The sequence below is a fragment of the Anastrepha ludens genome, chromosome 4 (assembly GCF_028408465.1).
Source record: "Anastrepha ludens isolate Willacy chromosome 4, idAnaLude1.1, whole genome shotgun sequence".
Taxonomy (NCBI): Eukaryota; Metazoa; Arthropoda; class Insecta; order Diptera; family Tephritidae; genus Anastrepha; species Anastrepha ludens.
Genome location: NC_071500.1, coordinates 127,290,463 through 127,310,010, shown reverse-complemented (window position 1 = coordinate 127,310,010; position 19,548 = coordinate 127,290,463). Strand labels below are relative to the sequence as shown.

General features: G+C 38.0%; 1 protein-coding gene across 7 annotated transcripts; it reads right to left on the bottom strand.

Moving 5' to 3' along the window:
• Positions 1 to 257: 257 nt before the first annotated feature.
• LOC128861113 (uncharacterized) lies at positions 258 to 19,540 on the bottom strand. 7 transcript variants are annotated; one of them, XM_054099019.1, is made up of 9 exons: positions 18,884 to 19,538; positions 16,057 to 16,193; positions 15,840 to 16,002; positions 1,838 to 2,046; positions 1,485 to 1,725; positions 1,293 to 1,418; positions 819 to 969; positions 642 to 775; positions 258 to 576 (listed from the first exon to the last, which is right to left on the bottom strand). In XM_054099019.1, exons 1-9 carry the CDS (start codon positions 19,428 to 19,430, stop codon positions 281 to 283), a joined length of 2,004 nt encoding a protein of 667 aa, XP_053954994.1. In that variant the 5' UTR covers positions 19,431 to 19,538; the 3' UTR covers positions 258 to 280. The 7 variants fall into 7 exon arrangements, with proteins under 7 accessions (XP_053954994.1, XP_053954996.1, XP_053954995.1 ...); XM_054099021.1 differs by having other exon boundaries at positions 15,840 to 15,984; XM_054099020.1 differs by having other exon boundaries at positions 15,840 to 15,984; positions 16,042 to 16,193; positions 18,884 to 19,536.
• Positions 19,541 to 19,548: the final 8 nt, after the last annotated feature.

The window sequence follows — 19,548 nt, the reverse complement described above, 5'->3', positions numbered from 1 at the left end:
TAACTAACAAATGACATTAGAATTTCGTTATTGAGTTATTGATAACGTAAGTGAAACCAAAACATAAAGATGATAAGAGATTGCGCCCTCTGAATTCGCTGTGTCGCTAGTCCTAAGCCATCGATAATGTTTTTTTTTTTTTTTGTAAAAACAAACCATCGATGTATCGGTATTTTTTTTACCTGTACTGTTCATATGTTAGGATGCTAACATTGTTGCTGGTATCGTGCCATCACCTTTAGTAAATGCGCCTTGGGTTCTAGGTAAAATTATAATTTATTTATTCAATTACAAAGCAATAATAATTCTTAAACATTAGGGGGGAATCTTCATCGGAAATAAAATTCCGCTCAGGCTTTTTAGACGCATAAGGATTCAAGGTTGGCGGTAAAACTACATTCAAATGACGGCTGGACTCCTGCACCAAACGTGAAATGTCCAGTGGTGACTCATACTCTGTGTACGAAGTAACCACAATTGGGCATTTTATATTGGTAGCGATTCGAATTGTTTCAGGCCATGTATCCTCCATTTGGAATCCATTATAACGGTATAAGCCAGCATTGAAAAAGCAAACTTCAAAATATAAAAATAATTAGTTTAAAACCCAAAGTATACGAAATATCTGTAAATGTGCTTACTTAGATCGGGCGGAAGAAACGTTGGTAGGCTGCAGTAATTATGGTACAACTGACTTTGAAAGCGATAATTCACCGTGCGCTTCAATTTTCGACATGATTTGCAACACCTAAATGTATGCACAAAAATAAATAAGCTTTAAAATTTTAATAGATTTATTCCAACTACAATATATTTACTTAGTTTTCATTAATTGCTGAAACGGAACGTTGCCCTGATTCAGCTCAGGCCCAATGAAAACAACGTTAAGAGTTGTTGTATTGGGATTTATATGCAAGAAGAAAAGCTCCCACTTATGCAAGGCATCCACTTCGAACTCGATTTCGGCGCCTGTTTTAAGAAAAACGTGTGTAACGGGATTAAAATAACAAATTCGTATTCGATTTATCTATTTATTATTCGTATTTCTATATATAACTTATATCCCTACAAGACAGCTGACCATAATTTAAGCACTCATATTATCATCATCACTCATTAAACTACACATTTTCGTTCTAGCCATGGGAAAGTTCTGATAGTTTCCCCTTGTCGGTGTTATATTCTATCTCTCTATGTGTTGGAATTTTTGTCAAAAGTGCTCAGCACTGTCTTGTAGGGATTTGAGTACTACATATACGCATTAATACTAAATACCAATGAGGCGTACTCACCAATGAGGTGCACAGTTACTTCTTCCGATTTCTTTAAATTACCACATAACTTTAAAGCAAACCAAGCGGTTAATGGGCACGTAGAAATCTGACTGAGCGCAGCGAATTTACAAGGATCGCGGACGGCTATTTAATATACATAAATACTGTTAATTAAAAGAACAATGAATAAAAAATTTAAATCTCTTTTACCGCAATCTAATTTGGTGAGAATCTGTTTAGTGTTACAGCATGCGCCCGGTATATCACGAAGTATTTTACTAGGCAATGCTGGTTCGATTTGTCCAAATTTCGCCTGTAGTAACTGCAACTTCTTAAATAGTTGGTGGGATTCGCACCACTGGTCATGTGATTTATTTAAATGTTCCGGTTTGTCGCGACAATACGCTGCCTTATAAATAAGCTCATATAATATAATTTCTCTGTAAATCCTCTTAAATGTGTGTTTGTGTATAGGTGTTTTTGTGAATCCACATAAATGTGTAGAGAAGTGGATTGGGTGTATGTGTTTTTGAGGCTCAAATCGAGTATATGTTACTTAATACCTGCCCACAATGTTCGCAATCCACAAGTTTCTTAAAATTGTATTCACGACAAGATCCGTTACAGCAAATGCGTGGAAACAATATCACCTCTTGCTCGGTGGCAGTCAAAGCACGATTTATTATTGACTCTATTTTGCGTATTGTAACAATGCGATAAGAACGAAATTGTTCAGCTGTGAATTCACCACATTTGCGAAAAATGTGTCCCCCTGCAAAAGTAAAAATAAATAGCTGCTTTAGTTTATTTAATAAGTTAAAGAATAGGTAGCAAGCACAAAACCTTAGATTTGTCTACGCCAGCAGTTCAAGTTTTCAAGTTTTAGAAAATAAAAGTACTAGCCGACGGCCTTGGCAGTCAGTGCGTTAGATTTAAGTATAGCAATTATTTATTATTGTTTCTCTTTATATAAATAAATAAAAAATAATAAAAGTTCTTATTGCTATCACTGTATTGAATTCAATTGAGCAAACAATCTGTCTGATATTTGTGGTTTTGAATACCTTTGAAAATGCAAGTAAGTGGGCTCGACAACGTCGAAACAAAACATATAGTATAAGCAGGGCGGATTCACATATGTATCGATTCGCCTTGAGATGAAAAACACAAAAATGTTATAACAGCCTACATTTTGTCTAAAATTTTGTCTACATTTTTTTTTTGCGGGAATGTTAGTACAAGTGTGGCATAGTTTGAGCGGGATCTGAACGGATGTAAACGTCGACAAAGTCAAGGAAATGATGCTGGAAAAGCATCATTTAAGTTTGAGGGAAGTAGCTCGTGACCTTAGCGTGTCTCACAAAATAATTCGCAACATTTTACACCATCAATTGGGCATGAGATGCGTCAGTGCTCAACTCGTTCCGAGAGAGTTGAATTTCTTTCAAAAAATTCATCGGAAGAAGGTGGCTGAAGACATGCTTGAGCAAGTAAATTCGGACTCAACGTTTATCCAGCGCATCATAACAAGCGATGAGACGCGGGTATATGAGTTTGACATGCAAACCAGCCAACAGGCGGCTGAATGGCGCTATCCACATGAGCCGAAACCCAAAAACCCACGTCAAAGTCGACTAAAAGTGAAAGTCATGCTGCTCGTTTTCTTTGATTATAATGGTGTTGTGTACTCGGAATTCATTCCAAATAGTTCTACGGTAAATAACGAATATTATTTGGAAGTTATGCCACGTTTGAGAGAGAATATGCGTAGGAAACGGCTCAATTTGTGGAAAGAAAACTCATGGATCTTGCACCATGACAATGCACCGTCTCACAAGGCTCATATTGTGAACACTTTTTTGACCAAAAACTCGACAAATATCATCGAACAACTACCGTATTCATCGGACTTAGTCCCCTGTGACTTTTTCCTTTTCCCAAAACTTAAATTGCCACTCCGCGGACGCGTCTTTGAATCGATAGAGGCTATTAAGGAGAATTCGCTGAAGGAACTGAAGAAGATTTCTTCAAATGCGTTTAAAAGATATTTTGATGTCTGGATTAATCGTTAGCATAACTGTATTGCTTCGAATGAAGCCTATTTGGAAGGCGACGTAATAAATTTTGATGATTAAACAATTATTTCGCGTTTTATTGAACAATTCCCAGTACCGTTTTGACAGAATGTATATAGTGCCTCCTTACGATCGTTGACTTCCGCGACAAACGACTAAAATCAAAAAAGTTAAGAAAGTTTTCAAACAATCAGGGACCAAGCAAGTAATTTGGTACTTTTCTCAGATCTGTGTAGAGTGCGGATTTTGCGCAAGGATATTGCTAACGCTATAAAATGTTTCCATTGAGCGAAAATGTTATCGAGTGAACCTTCTGCCATAGATCTACAAATAAGAAAGGAGGCAAACATTTTCAAAATAGCGCCTCACAGACGAGTCAAACCCTAAAAACAAGGCATAAAAAACACGTCAAAATTTTGGAGTAAATGAAGGGTATTATATAGCCGTATTGAAGCAATTGAGGAAGAATGTTTCTAGCTAGAGGTCAGACAGTGAATAAACAACTCGTGGTTTCTTCATCACGATTATGCGCCAGTTTACATACTCGTATATAATCTTATACGCAAGTATTTGACCAAAAAACAACCGTAACACTACTCCGCAATCTACATATTCTTTTATTTAAATTTTATTTAAGGCGCTATGCCACTATAGCAGCAGGAAAAATAAGCCTAAAGAAAGTGAGAGAGCAAAATGACATATGATTTTGAGGGGAAATTGCAAGTTTTTACTAAATAAATTTTTACTTGTAAGTATTCGCAAGAGAGAAAAACTACTTAGTTGTAGAATAATTATTATTTAGATGGAAATTATCATATAATTTAGTTTTTTATGAATAAAATATTTGGGCACTTTCGATAAATCACCTTATTTCCCTGTAATAACACTGTGTGTCAAAAAAAACATTAAATGTACTTTTATGGAGACCCAGTACAACTTGTGGGTATAGAAAAACTAAAAAAAATGGTATAGGAGAAATTTCCAATACACCCCCAAAATCGCATTTTATGGCCATAAAACCGTTTTTCAGTAGGTTGATGTGAACAATCACTCCTAACTTCGCCAATTTCCATCCGATTTCGAATTTGTTTTTTTAGTTCGAAAGAACAAAAACAAACCTTTTTGTCAGTGTGTTGACAATTTTTCTGCAATGACAACTGGCGAGACTGTAGGCGAAAGTATTTGGATTTTTTTTATTTTTTCTCTATTTTTTCAACTTTGACATAATTTTTACGATATTATCCGATATTGAGGATTTTTTTAGTACACTTATAGAAAATTTAATTTTGCGTCGAATGAGCTATATTTGACTGTAATAGAATTAAAATTAATAGAGTTGTGTGAGTTTTAAGATTTTTTTTGTTTTTTTTTTTACTAATTTGGTATGTAGGTATAACTTACGCTAAATGGGAATAAGGACGTGTTTTTATGCGTTATTATAGATACGTAATATTTATTGGAGTATATATGTATACATAAGAGTACACTGTACTGCATACAACAAAACTGGTTAGAACTAACGAAAATATCTGACATATTATCACATTTTTTTTTTCAATAGAAATATTAAAAGCTCCCAAGTGTACCAAAGTTCACACTGTACATTGATTAACAAAAGAAGTTTGTTATTATAATTTAACCTTATTAAAACGTCAAAGTTTTATTGTTTTGCTTCAATTTGTGAGAAAGATATGTGCGATAATCGCAACAAGTTTTGTTTCATATGTGGTTTGTGGATCAAAAGCATTGTTTGAAGTTACAGAGTAATAAAGCTCTCGCTGATGGCTACAACGATTTCTTTAAGCTTACATATAATACTTCGGATCGCTGGTATGAACCGGAAGTGTTCATTGAAATTCAAGAGATATAAATCAAAACGTTGCCAGAAAAGTCGAATTTCTTTATATTCTCCGATGATGTGGCATCATCAGCCTTATCATAAACCAGATGATTGTTATTTTTGTAAAACGGACGTAAACGGTCATCATTATAAAACTCGAAAGCACATAAAGTATGCTGATGTTGCACCTGTTAAGAACCCCATAGTCTTGGACGATATGATTGACTCAACTGCAGGTCATGAAGGAAGTTCAACTCATTGCTGATGATGATCAAACTGATAACAATAAACCTGATGATGAAGAGTTCTTTCCGACTGGTTCTAAGTTTTCAGAACAACACATTGTATCAAATTCAGATTTTCAGGATCTTCCTCGTGATTTACTTCTATCGGGAAGACAATCTGAAACGCTCGCTTCTCGATTTAAACAATGGAATTTAGTTGATGACGACTTCAGATGAATGATGATGATCGAATTTCTTACAGAGAAGTATTCAAAACTGATGAAGAGAATGAAAAATGTACCGTACCATACTAACGTACAGTGCTGCACTGCACAATACTCCAATAAATATTATTACGCGCCCTTATTCCCATTTAGCGTAAGTTATACCTACATACCAAATTAGTAAAACAAAAATAAAATCTTAAAACTCACACAACTCTATTAATTTAAATTCAATTACAGTCAAATATAGCTCATTCGACGCAAAATTAAATTTACTATAACAGTAGCGTAAAAATTATGTCAAAGTTGAAAAAATAGAGAAAAAATAAAAAAATTCCAAATACTTCCGTCTACAGTCTCGTCAGTTGTCATTGCAGAAAAATTGTGAACACACTGTCAAAAAGGTTTGTTTTTGTTCTTTCGAACTAAAAAAACAAATTCGAAATCGGATGGAAGTTAGGAGTGATTGTTCACATCAACCTACTGAAAAACGGTTTTATGGCCTATGAGACTTTGGGGGTGTATTGGAAATTTCTCCTATACCATTTTTCTTAGTTTTACTATACCTACAAGTTGTACTAGGTCTCCATAAAAGTATAATATCACTGTCGCACAGTGTAATGATTAATCTTAGATGCATAAATGCTTATATTTTATAGAAGATTTTACCACTATATCAATTCACCTACAATTGAGATGAATTTGCTTGCTTGTATTTCATTAAAACCTATAAAATACTTGAATTGAGAAATTAAATTAGCATCACCATTCCATCTTCGCGTTAATGGCCCAAAGCAATTAATTAATTTATTTCGCCGATTTATATTGATCAATTAGGGGATACCCACACACGTGCAAGTGTACCTATATCACAAACCTGTTTGCACAGCTATGCATACATGTGTGTGTACGTCCCTGTGGGTGCTCGCACGAAAGAAACTGATTAAGTATTTCCCGCCGTCTGGGGGTTGGGAACGTTGCCAAGAAAATTGCAAAGAAATTCATTCACATACACTCGCGGCGACAGCCAAAATAGTGATATAGATTTACTTGCTTTCACCTCCGTCATAAATTCACATTTTACGCATATGATATATACATACATTTATATGTATATAATATGCGTGTAAATCAGATAATTTATCACTTGCAAAATTGTGCTTTAACGACTGCTTTTTTAAATTGGACGTGCAGTGCTTCCTATAAATACATGTAAATACACGCATAATTGCACGTGAATGTGAAGAATAATAATTTTCTAATTTGGAACAAAGTGAAGAAAAGATATTTGCATCTTCATATATAACATAATGAAAATAAGCATATCCACTGAATATATAAAATTTGTCAAAAGATCTGTCATTATATTTATGTTACAATTATTGTATAGTAAGAAATGCCAGATCTGAAGATCCAATGAAGTATTGTTTGTTGACGGCAAGGTATAACTTGATACATAACTACAGAAAAGGTTCAAACTTCGCCTGATGTCTCAATTATGGCTATTTCGCCCAATACAGGAGAGGAGGGATATGAATATTAAGCTATGGGAGATTAGTTACAAAAGAGGCGCGTATACTTATGACAATATGGCACCGTTTGAAAAGAGAGATCTCAAGGATGATAGATAACAGGTTTGCTCGGTAGGTATGGTGAAAAAAAAAATTGAGGGCAACTTTGGATTCTACATCATTCCTTTTGTGTGCACAAAACGAATGACGAACGACTGTCAAATTTGCTCGGAACCGAATAACGGTCTGCTAGGTAGTACACCTCTAAAAATCTTTTCACCATGATCCATCTTTTAGTTCCAATCGAAGTTTGAACTCCATAGCACGTTTCATTTTTGTTTTATGCGTGCTTTTCGAAAGTAACATTTTTAGCGGAGTCATGAATTTGAGTGACGCACATAACAACAGGCTTTTTTGCCCCTCATTTAGCAGCAGCACATAATGAATGAGTCAGATAGTGACTGAAGATGAGTATGAACAGGAGATCCACAAAAATAAAGTCAGCATTGATTGGCACCCTAGCGGCCAATAAATGCGAAGATGTCCAAGTCCCGACTGAAAGCATCGTTGATCGCTTTTTTTCTTTGCTATTCTATTCCACGGCAGCGTACACCGTGAATATATGTTTATGTATATGTATATATGTATATGTATACCTGACTGAATAGTACCATGTTGACGTTCTAGAGCGGCAGCCGATACGAAATTTCAATTGCGGCCCGTAATCGATGTTAACGGCTGAATTTTCTCCGCATTAAGGCGCCGGTCCATTTCTCGTTTATTGTATGCACAAAAGGTCTCTACTCGCAATTTTTTCTCATTCCCAAGATTAAGTCACACATTCAGGTAACTTATAATAAGGATGTGCATTTGGTCAAGAAAGCTGTAATCGCCGTACTGAATGGTTTAATTTCGAAGGATCGCAAAAACTGTTTTCAATTGTGCGAGCAACTCAGGAATCGTTGTATAGAGTTTGAACATCCTTCTATTGACAATATCCATAATCAAATTTTGGCCCGTAACTTAGTTTTCTTGTGTTGTTGAAAATTGCAGAAGCTCGTATTTCAGATATAACAAAACTTTGTGTATTAGAGATGTATAGTTGATTTGGCAGTAAAATGATATTTCTAGAGCCTGTGAGTGTAAGTGACGTTCGACGTCATTTTTAGAAATTATAAATCTTCCGCTAGGGTGATTAATTTTGTCCCCCTGTTGTAGCAGAGGTTCCTCGAGAAATTGTACAAAAATTACGCTTCATACGCTAATTGGGACTCGGGCTAAACAAAACAAAGGGAGTCATAGAACTTTGACTGAAGGAAGTTAGCAAGGGCAACTAGACACCAGTGAGGCTTCTTCGAACGATATTTTTAAACCGATTTTTGTAATTTTTACATTTTTAAAAAGATTAACGCTTCTGTAATTTTATGCCAAAATGTTGAGTAACTTTGATAAAAACTGAAAAAAAATTCGCCAGGGCAACTTGGCATCACTGAGGCTTTAGGTTCATTTCACTAATTTTTTTAAACCGATTTTTGCGATTTTTACATTTTTAAAAAGACAAACGCTTCTGTAATTTTATGTCAAAATTTTAAGTAAATCAGAGCAAAACTGATGGAATTATAAAACTTTGACTGAAGGAATTTAACAAAGGCAACTTGGCACCAGCGAGGCTTTAGGCTCATTTGACCCATTTTTTTAAACCGATTTTTGTATTTTTTACAAATTCTATTACTATCAACCAACTAAAAATCACGGAATTTTCATCTCAGAAAAAATCTATGGACCCATTCTGCCTATAACGGCGCTACCTAACATATCTTTATATTAAATTCAATTTCATTGTGGGAGAATTCTGGAGACTGAAGGGGTTAAATACGTCCAAAATTTTCAAAAAATCAATTTTTTTTGTTTATTATTCTTCTTTGTAGCTTTAGGCGTATTTCTGTGGAATGGAAGTCGATTGTAAAAATTCCTCATAGATACAAAGTTATGGTAGAAAATGTAAGTGCCCGAGCAGAGATTGATGCGCACAGGTAGCTGTCCTTTGTTTGTGGCAGCTGGCCGTTACTTTCGGAGCCTTTCAGCCTGTCAGTTCTTTTGTTATTCTAAAGTATGTATAGGGGCATCTAAAAAACATTATGAGTGTACTCGTATGTGTAGGGTCGATACCTTGTCATGTCGGTCTCCTTGCCGCGGGGATGAGGCTTAAGTGGCGAGTTAACCCCATTCTATGGAGATTAACTTACCACGAACTAAGAGGGCAGCTCCATATAGGAATTGGGTATCCACTCAACCGCGGAACGGCGGAATTGGTGGCCACCCAAGTACTATGTGGAGAGTACCGTACCGACAACCTGGCAGGAGGTATAAAATGCATTTCCTTACAATGTGGAGGCTCAACAAGGATCTTTCTGCACGAGGTAACCCACTTCTGGGAAATCCTCCCGTCGAGCAATCGACGGCTCGGGCATCGGATGTGCAGGCCCGAACCTCACACTCCCCTATGACCGGAACTGACACCCAGGGTTCCGGAGAAAGCGAACTACTAGTGGTGAAACATGGCACATTGGCTATGCCAATGGAGAGCCGAGTGAGTGTGAGTGATACACCGCCGTCGAAACGATCTGAAGCAACTGAACAAGTTGTGGAGGATGTGGAGATGGCGGACAATCTCTCAGTAGACTCAGACGGATCTCTGGTACCGAGTAAGTCTTTGACAACGGTTAAACCTGGTGCGAATCAGGTAAGTACCGGTAAAAAGACCGAAGTTATTGGAGATTCGAACGCAGGTGTTGGTCTAACCGCAAGGCAGATCAAACGAAGGAGACAGAAGGCGAGGCAAGCCGAAGCACTAGCTAAGGCAAGGACTCAAGCTCCGTCAACTTCGACACCTGTAACGGAAACGGGAAAGCGTGGCAGAACAGAGGATTCCTCTGTAGCGCTGCGCTCTTCCGGAAACGAAACGGGGTCTGTGCCAACGACCGGGAAGAGGAGAAAGGCAAAGAAGAGGAAAGTCGAGAGACGGAATTCGGAAATGCCTGCATCCTCGACCCAATCCAAGGCAGACAAACCTTTGCCTGACAAGGCAGAGGCTAAGGGACCTCAAATGTCGAATGACACTCTTCCGTCAACGTCTGGCGAATCATTCGCGAGAATGGCAGCAAAGGCAATGACGGTGGAGATACATACCGACAAACAAGATGGTCTACTGTCCAAAGGGCAACAAGACTATCTTGACAGCTATCTTTGGAAAGCTATCGGTGAGTCGAAAGACGCGCCGACGTTCGAGGGGAAAAGCGTGGTAGACGGCATCGTAAAGGTGCACTGTTCCAATGCTTTTTCCCGAGAATGGCTAGAAAAAGTTATAGCAAAGATTCCAGCCTGCGAAAACAGCAAGTTTATTCTTGTTGAGAGTAGCAAAGAAAGGCTGGTACGAGCGAGTGTCTGGATTCCGGGTCCTTCCTGTAATTCAGCAGAACTCCTCAAACGCATCCGTGTTCAGAATAAGGATCTTGACACGACTCTCTGGAGAGTATACTCGTGCACCAGGCAGAAATCCGCTACCACTTCGGAGGCGGGTTCCCACCTGGTACTGGGTATCGATCTTGGGTCCCTCAAGGTGCTTAAGTCGAAGTACGGTTGCCGTCCTCACCTACATCTGGGGCGGATCCAGTTCCGCGTCCAGGATAAGGTGGAGGACAAAGCGTAAATATACTCAGTCTCATGACTGAAGTAATATTTACACAGATTAATCTGCAGCATAGCAAAGCGTCTACGGCTCTCTTGTGCCGTAGGCATGCAAAACTGCAAACAAACCCACACATAATACTTATACAAGAACCATGGGTATGTCACAAGCGTATCTGTGGTCTAAGTGCTATGTCGTGGGGACAAATACTTCATTGTGAAGGGAATGTGAGACCGCGAGCATGTATTATCATGCCGAGGTTGATCGAACACACGATGTTAAAAGAGCTATGCTCTGGAGATATCGTTGCTGCAAAAATAAAGTACTGGAAAAGTGGGAACAGTGTCGAAGCTATCATAGTTTCGGCCTACCTACCCTATGACTCTGTACAGCCACCTCCTTCGAGGGAGCTAAGAGAAGTGGTCAAGTACGCAGAATCCAATAATCTGGGGCTAATAGTGGGCTGTGACGCAAATTCACAGAACATTGTGTGGGGAAGCAGCAAATGCAACCCCAGAGGTCTCAAGTTACTGGATTTTATCCTGTCATCCGATTTGGTCATCCAAAACACTGGTAACAAACCAACTTTTGTGACCAGAAGGAGACAAGAGGTGATTGATTTAACACTTACCAATAGGTCAGTTGGAAATCAAATCAACCGATGGCGAGTTTTGGAAGAGGACTCTCTTTCTGATCATCGTCTTATCGAATTCCGACTGGGAATTGACACAATATCAATACCTTCCGGTAGGAATCCTCGAAATGTGGACTGGGACAGGTATGGTGAGCTTGTAACAGAGCGATTACCAAACCTGAAAAAACTCAAATCAGCAGAAATGATTGAAGATGCTACTAAGAAATTAGAAGGTACTTTAATCAACTGCTTTGAGGAACTGTGTCCACTCAGGCAAAGCAGACAGGGGAAAGCGGTTCCTTGGTGGAACCCTGAACTGTCGAAGCTTCGTGTACGGTCCAGGAAACTTCTTAATAAGGCCTTGAAGACCAAAACAGAAGAGGACTGGGCCAATCATCGACTTACACAGAGAGAATATAAGAAAAAAGTACGGCAAGCCAAACTTGAATCCTATAGAAATTTCTGCAGTAACGTCGAAGAAATGAGGGAAACAGCGAGACTTTGTAAGGTCCTTCATTTAGACCGCTCAGTAAGGCTGGATTCCATTCGAAAACCTGATGGTTCATACACCATTTCCAAATCGGAAACGTTTAATGCTCTACTCGAACCCCATTTTCCGGGTAGTAGAACTCTCTCTGAAGCTGAGAGTGGCATGAACAATGACGGTGGCAACGGTGGAACCTCTAGGTACAGCTGGTATATTGCTAGTCGGATAGTGACAAGGGAATCGATAAGGTTTTCCTTATCTTCCTTTGACAACTTTAAGTCCCCTGGACCTGACGGAATATATCCAGTAATGCTTAAAAAAGGAGGAGACAGGCTGATTGAGGCCCTGAAAAGGATCTTCACAGCCTGTCTTGCATTTGGTTATATACCATCCCAATGGCGACGCGTAAGAGTAGTATTTATTCCAAAACCAGGAAAAGATGACTATTCCCTAGCAAAAAGTTTCAGACCAATCAGTTTGACATCGTTCATGTTGAAAAGTCTGGAACGAGTGGTGGAGAAACATATTCGAGTGGGGGTATTGCCGAGAAGTCCACTTAGTAGAAATCAACACGCTTACCAGAGTGGAAAATCATGTGAATCAGCCTTACACGATCTTGTTAGCAAGATTGAAGCTGGGCTGGAAGCTGACGAATACACAATGGGCGTGTTCGTGGACATTGAGGGGGCTTTTGATAATGCCACTTTCGGCTCGATATGTTCTTCTGCCGAACGACACGGAGTTAATCAAGCCATTATAAAATGGATATACTCCATGCTCTCTGAGAGGCTGTTAACCGCTGGTGGGAGCGACGACGAGCAAATCACAGTCAGGGCCAAGCAAGGATGTCCCCAAGGGGGTGTTCTTTCTCCGCTGCTGTGGTGCTTCGTCGTAGACTCCCTATTAGCGGAGATGCAGGAACTCGGCTTTCACGTCCAAGCATATGCGGACGACGTCTGTGCGCTAACATCGGATAAATCCTTAAGGAGGCTTTGCACGAAAGTGCAGAGTATCCTTGACAAAATCGATGATTGGTGCATGAGACAAGGTCTTTCCGTTAATCCGAACAAAACAACCATAGTCTTGTTTACGAGAAAACGGAAATTGGATGGACTCAGTCTTCCAACACTGAAAGGTGTGACACTTGGTCTTTCCAACGAAGTTAAATATCTAGGAGTAATCTTGGATAAGAAGCTGACCTGGGAGACACACGTTTCACTGAAGGTGAATCGTGCATTGAAGATTTTTCAGCAATGCCGTAGAGCCTTTGGCAAAACTTGGGGTCTGAAACCTGCTGTGGTCCTATGGATATACACGGCACTTATCAGACCAATCATCACTTACGCTTCTGTGGTCTGGTGGCGACGGAGCATGGTTAAGTCCACAATCCGGGAACTATACAGGCTGCAAAGAAGTGTATGTTTATGCATCACGGGTGCCATGAGTACAACCTCTGGTGATGCCCTAAATGCTATGCTTAATTTGCTCCCCCTGGATCTTAAGATACAACAGGAAGCAATAAAAGCAATGTGTAGACTCCATAAATATGGTTTCTGGCACGAAGATGGAACTTCGGGACACAGAGAAATCTTTAAGTTGCTGTCGGAGCAGTATCCACTGTTTTTGGCACCTAAAGATGACCTGATACCCACAGTTTCGTTCGGAAGGAAATTTGATGTCAGATTTCCATTGCGTGAGCAATGGAGCAATCCAGAATGCATGCAGGGAGGTTTGACGGATATTTTCTTTACCGATGGGTCCAAGACTGAAATAGGGTCTGGAGCCGGATGGTACTTAAACGATAGTAATAAGTATCACTATGCTATGGGGGGAATGGCAACTGTTTTTCAAACAGAAGTTTTTGCCATCCTAAAAGTAGCCGAATGGATAATCGAGAGGAGATGGAGCGGGAAACAGATTGGAGTCTTCAGTGACAGTCAGGCTGCATTGAAGGCCCTGGAGAACGCGAAGCAAACCTCGAAGATTGTTCAAGAATGTAAGAAGAAGCTTAATTCTGTCGCAAGACAAAACAGGCTTGTACTTATATGGGTTCCGGGACACTCCGGTGTTCAAGGAAACGAAATTGCCGACGAATTGGCCAACCGTGGATCAGCGGTGCCCCCACAGGGGCCAGAGCCAATAATCGGAATCAGTCCCGCAGGAATCAAGAATTGGATCAACGATTATGTAGGCAATCTACATAAAGAGCGATGGTCCGGTCTAGAACGCTGCAGAACTGCAAAGTGTTTTGTGACAAGTCCGAACAGAAAACTGTCAAACTTTCTACTAAAACTTAGAAGGAAAGACATTCGGTTGATGGTCGGCATCATTACAGGACACAACCCATGGGGTCAGCATATGACCACCATTGGAATCATCGAGGACCCGGTATGCCTGTCCTGCTTGGAGGAGGCGGATAGCACTGAGCACTTTCTCTGTGAGTGTCCTGCCTTTGCTAGAGCGCGACTACGGGTATTGGGTTCCGATGTCATGGGAATGAGTAATATTCGTTCTCTAAAACTGGAGGATATTTACAGATTCGCCAAAGAATCTGGAAAATTCTCACAGGACTAACTATCTCTATCTCTGTCTCTTTCTTTCCTATCTCTTTCTCTGATACTTTTCTCCCTCCCTCCTTAACTATCTACCCCCTTTCCAGAGCTTTAAATACAATGGGCTTTTTAGCCTGAGTGTTTTAGGAGCCACCAAATCTCATGGTGCTCCTTGGCTCGACCTCTTCAAATTCAAATTCAGTAGGGTCGATATGTTAAGGTTTATAAAACTAAAGATTAGTTGTTTTTGATCATTCGAAGCGAACATTTCAGTGTCTTTTTTGCCTCGAGCGAAATGCATTTGCAGGTTTAAACTCGTTTCGAGCTGTTGGGACAAGTTAGTGATGTGAAGAAGAAAACCCGTACACGTCGCTCAAGAACAGCCGAAAATATTGCTGTTGTAGCCGAAAGTGTTGAAGAAAACCCAGGTTTGTGCATTCCTCGTCGTTCTTTGGAATTAGGCATTCCACAAACATCATTACACTGTATTTTGCATAAAGATTTGGGTCTTAAGGCTTATAAAGACCAGTTAAGACAAGAACTCAAGCCGGCCGATCATCAACAACGTCGTGTCTTTGCTGATTGGGTCGTTGAAATGCATGAAAATGATCCGGAATTCCATCGACAAATCATCTTGAGTGAAAAGCAAAATTGTCGGATCTGGGGCTCAGAAAATCCAAGAGTTATTGTTGAAAAACCTCTCTACCCTCAACTTGCGAATGTTTGGTGCTGTTTATGGTCCGGTGGAGTCATTGGGCCTTACTTGTTCGCAAATGAAGCTGGAACAACAGTTACGGTGAATGGATTGCGCTATCGAGAGATGATTAACGATTTTTTATGGCCGGAATTGGATGGTATTGCTCTGGACAACGTTTATTTTCAACAAGACGGTGATACGTGCCACACAAGCAACGAAACCATTGATCTTTTACGGGAAGAACACCTCTTATTGGAAAACCCTTTATAACTACCACTTTACTTAGCAAGAATTTTTTTTATTTTTTACGGATCCATCAACATTTCAAGGAGAAGTGATGCATACCGTGGAGCAACTTTTTTTTCATTGTATTTACTTTGGGTCACGTGAGTTTTTATATACTAATTTTTGTAAAGAAAAATTAAAATAATTTAAAGTTGAAGTACTAATAAAGAATGTATAAGCTTTTTTTATATATAGTTCTATTGTTATCCCTACTAAAAACAGGGTTTTTAGCTGTGCTAATACAAATACAAATACTTGTTGGAATCCTATCTACAATACATGTGTGTTTACATTTACCTAATATTACATATATGGTACATATGTACATAATATTTTACAATTATTTACCGGACTCATCTGCCATTTGCTGTAAGGCGTAACAAATTTGCCGATGCTGCACGTCGCCTTTCATGTGCTCCGCCGTACAGTAGTATACCAAATTGCATCGATTGCAGGGAATTTTCGTTTGTGTTGCCAGCTCATTTTTGCAAAACTGTTTAGAAAAGATTACTTACAAAATAATTAAAAGTCGAGCTCCATATTTACGTACATTACAGAGAGCTACCAAAAAATGCTGGCGCGGTTTGAAAATGTACTCAACATAATCCTCTTCATCATCTGATGATGCAATATCGCTTAGTGGCCCTTCGTTGAGTAATTTTTGTAAGTTTTGCAGCAAAGTGTTAGGCAAATCGGTGCTACCTATATGTTTTTAATAAAGATGTTTTATGTTTGTAGTAACTAAGAATTAATTCGTAAATGCTGTACTGGCGCAGCACTGCTAGATGGCTATTTAATAAACAATGGCAATTATAATTATCATGCGTTAAACAGAAATAAATATGTACACGAATTGTTTTATTTTAACACGATTTTCTATATTTGAGCCGTTTTCTTTGAAAGTGGTATAAATCCATTTAACATTATATGGAGATATTTGAGGGTTTGCATTTGAATGGTTTGAAAAATATTGGAATATGTTAAAGCATTGATTTTATGTTTTTTAAATATTAAATTGATTAAATGTATAATGTAATTATTTTTTAAGTGTGATTAACAAAAATGTATACTTTTAATGACTTCAGAAGGACTTACACCACTTTCAAAGTCAGCAAGAAGTAAAAAAGTGAGCCGTTTTCTTTGAAAGTGCTGTAAGTCCATTTTGACAAACAATTAGTTAATGATAAAAACAATGAAAATTTTAACAGATTTTTTTGGAAAAAGTTTATAAATAAAAAGTTGATAGTAAATTGTATTCATTTTTAACATTAACTAATTTTTTGTAAAAATGAACTTACACCACTTTAAAACAAAACGGCTCATTTTATGAATTTTTCTTGAATCTAATAGAGCGAATAACGTGAGATTTTTCGACGCATGTACGAAGCATTTAAATTAGTATCAAGAAAAGTCTCTGAGACTCGTTAGATTTTGCTCTCGCTGTTTAATAATTTATTTTTAAATGAATTAAAATGTGTAAGTACGAAAAAAATTTTAAGTGAGCTCTAAAAAGAATTTTTTAATATTATTTTCACCTAATTCACTTTTTACACGATAGATACGTAACCAAAAAATTCGTGTAAAAAGAGAATTAGTCGTATATCCTTTCTAATTTTTGTCATTTCTTTCGCTGGGTCGTTTTATGCTCCTGGTCGAAATAGGTGTTATGTTTTTTTTTCTTTTTGTATTGTTGTTTTTTTAGAATAATTTTTAAATTTGACCTTTTCGCATTTAATATTTCATTAATAAATTTGTTGTTTTTAACAAAACGTATCACTACTCGACTCTCAGTGGCTCACCATTTGGCGTAATCAGCTGTTGTAGTGACGTAAATATAGAGATTTGTTTGGATTTATTTTTATTTTCAAATTATTTTGTTCTTTTCATTCTCTTCCTTGTTTACATTAACCTAATCTAACTTTGTAAGTTTTTGTTTTTACTATCGCTAGCCATTTGGATTTTGCGGAAGATTTTTATACCTTGGCACGTTGGCGATGCCGAGTATCGTAAGCGATGGAACAATGAGCTGTATGAGCTTTACCACGATTACAGATCCAGTGGTTTTGCTGGCTGCGATAAGTCGTCCGAATGGATACAAAGGCTCCGGCTCTGAAAGTATTCGATGCGGTACCAGCTGGTGGTAGCAGAGAAAGAAGAAGGCTGCCTCTGCGTTGGAAAGATCAGGTGGAGAAGGACTTGGCTTCACTTGATGTGTCCAACTGGTCCCGGTTAGCACGAGAAAGAAACAAGTGGCGCATTTTGTTACACTCGGCCAAAATCGCAAAAACAGTTAACGCGCCAATCAAAAAGAAAAGAAGCCATATTGAGACTTTCTTCTTGGCATTCTCACTCTTGTCACCTGCGTTCTCGTCACAGCCAAAATGATGGTAATTTTTCCAATTAAATCTGAGCAAACTTGTAATCACGGCCAGGGCAGCCACTTCTTACCTTGACGACAAGACGATTTCTTTTGAGCTCATTTTACCAGAATTCCCACACGGTACCTCTTCCGCATTTCATCAGGTGCGGCTTATGGTGCTCACACTCACTACGGAACGGAAAGGTGGTGAGAACTGATTTACATGGGGCTCTCATTAGTTTCATCATGGCAGCTGATACAGGCGTACATTTACGTTGGCGAGTGTGAGCACCATTAGCATTCATTTTCAGTAGTAGGATGAAAAATTATTTGGACCACTAATTTTCTCTATGTATTTACAATTAATGCTTATTTAAACACTTTTTTTTAAACAATTTCAACACCAACGCAACGTAGAACATAAAACGCACCCTGCATACTACTCATTGACATACTTTAAATTTTTAATCATTACACTGTGCAACAAAAATCAACTTTTTTGGTATCCAAGAAAAATTTCACATGCATGAAACGTCATGACAAGTATAGATTTTTTATAGCATCCATACTATAGATTTTTTTCATAGCAAGAAAGTTCAACTAGTTTTTACATTTTTATCAAACAAATAAAAATTTTATCAAATTTTAAAAGTAAATATTTTTTATATTTCAAATTTTCAAATTTAAAAGTAAATATTTTTTATTTATCAGCTGCATATATCCTCTTTCGTTTGATATCCATATATCAGAAAGTGAGTATAAGTGTTTAAACTATTTATTGAAAATTTAGTACTTTGAAACTTTAAAGTCCTTTATAAAATTAAATTTATGAGATAATTAAAAACTGAGTATTTTACATAATATTACAATATAAACTCTATAGTTTGGCGAACATATGAAAGATAATTAAAATGTTTAGGCACGCATTAAAAACACCGTGGAAAGTTTCCTTTCTACACTGGCAACCGAAAATGGCAGTACTGCATTTACGAACTGAACTCAGCTTTGTTTATGAAAGCTTAATATTGCATACCGTTAGCCACAGAACTTTCCAATTTCTTTTGTAAATTCGCAACAAAAGTACTTTGCTCAGCTAATTTGTTGTCCGGCGAACTTTTCGTTGTCACTAATTCTTTCACACCTATTGCATTTCCGCTCACTTTGTCTTTACTTGAATTCGAACCCTTTTGTTGGTTTATTTTGCTTATCTTTTCATCAGAGCAATTTGTGTTAGGTTTCTGCTCACTATTTTGCTGTTTTTGTAAAAGCTTTGCACGTATCATTTGTTGTAATATTTTCAAATTTTCATTTTGATCAAGCATAGTTTGTGACACCATTTGCCCCTGGCTCGTGGATGACGTTTGATTTATGCAACTTTCAACTGTAGAATCTTTAACCAGTATTTCCTGTGCTTGCACATTCGTAACGGTATTTTCTTCGGCACCGTTAATTTCCCCTTCGTTCACGGCACTTTTAACTAATTCTTCGTTAAATTCTTTCCGACCTGATTCCTCCTTCAAACGATTCGCTTTATTTCTTGGTCGGTTGCGCTGACGCGTTTTCCTTTTATTTCCTTCCATAACCGTTATTAAAGTAAAAAAGAAATACAAGCTTATGCAATTCTCCTATCAAATCGGAAAAACAAAAACTTTCGCATTAGTTTTACATAAACTGTTCACTTCGAATTTTCGCCACGGA

What these genes read in the sequence shown, in the direction of transcription:
- LOC128861113 (XM_054099019.1), bottom strand. Translation starts at nt 19,430, where the DNA reads ATGGAAGGAAATAAAAGGAAAACGCGTCAGCGCAACCGACCAAGAAAT. An exon ending in AGTAACTGTGCACCTCATTG is followed by an intron (nt 970 to 1,292) that starts GTGAGTACGCCT and finishes TTCTTAAAACAG; the next exon opens with GCGCCGAAATCGAGTTCGAA. An exon ending in CAGCAATTAATGAAAACTAA is followed by an intron (nt 776 to 818) that starts GTAAATATATTG and finishes AAAATTTTAAAG; the next exon opens with CTTATTTATTTTTGTGCATA.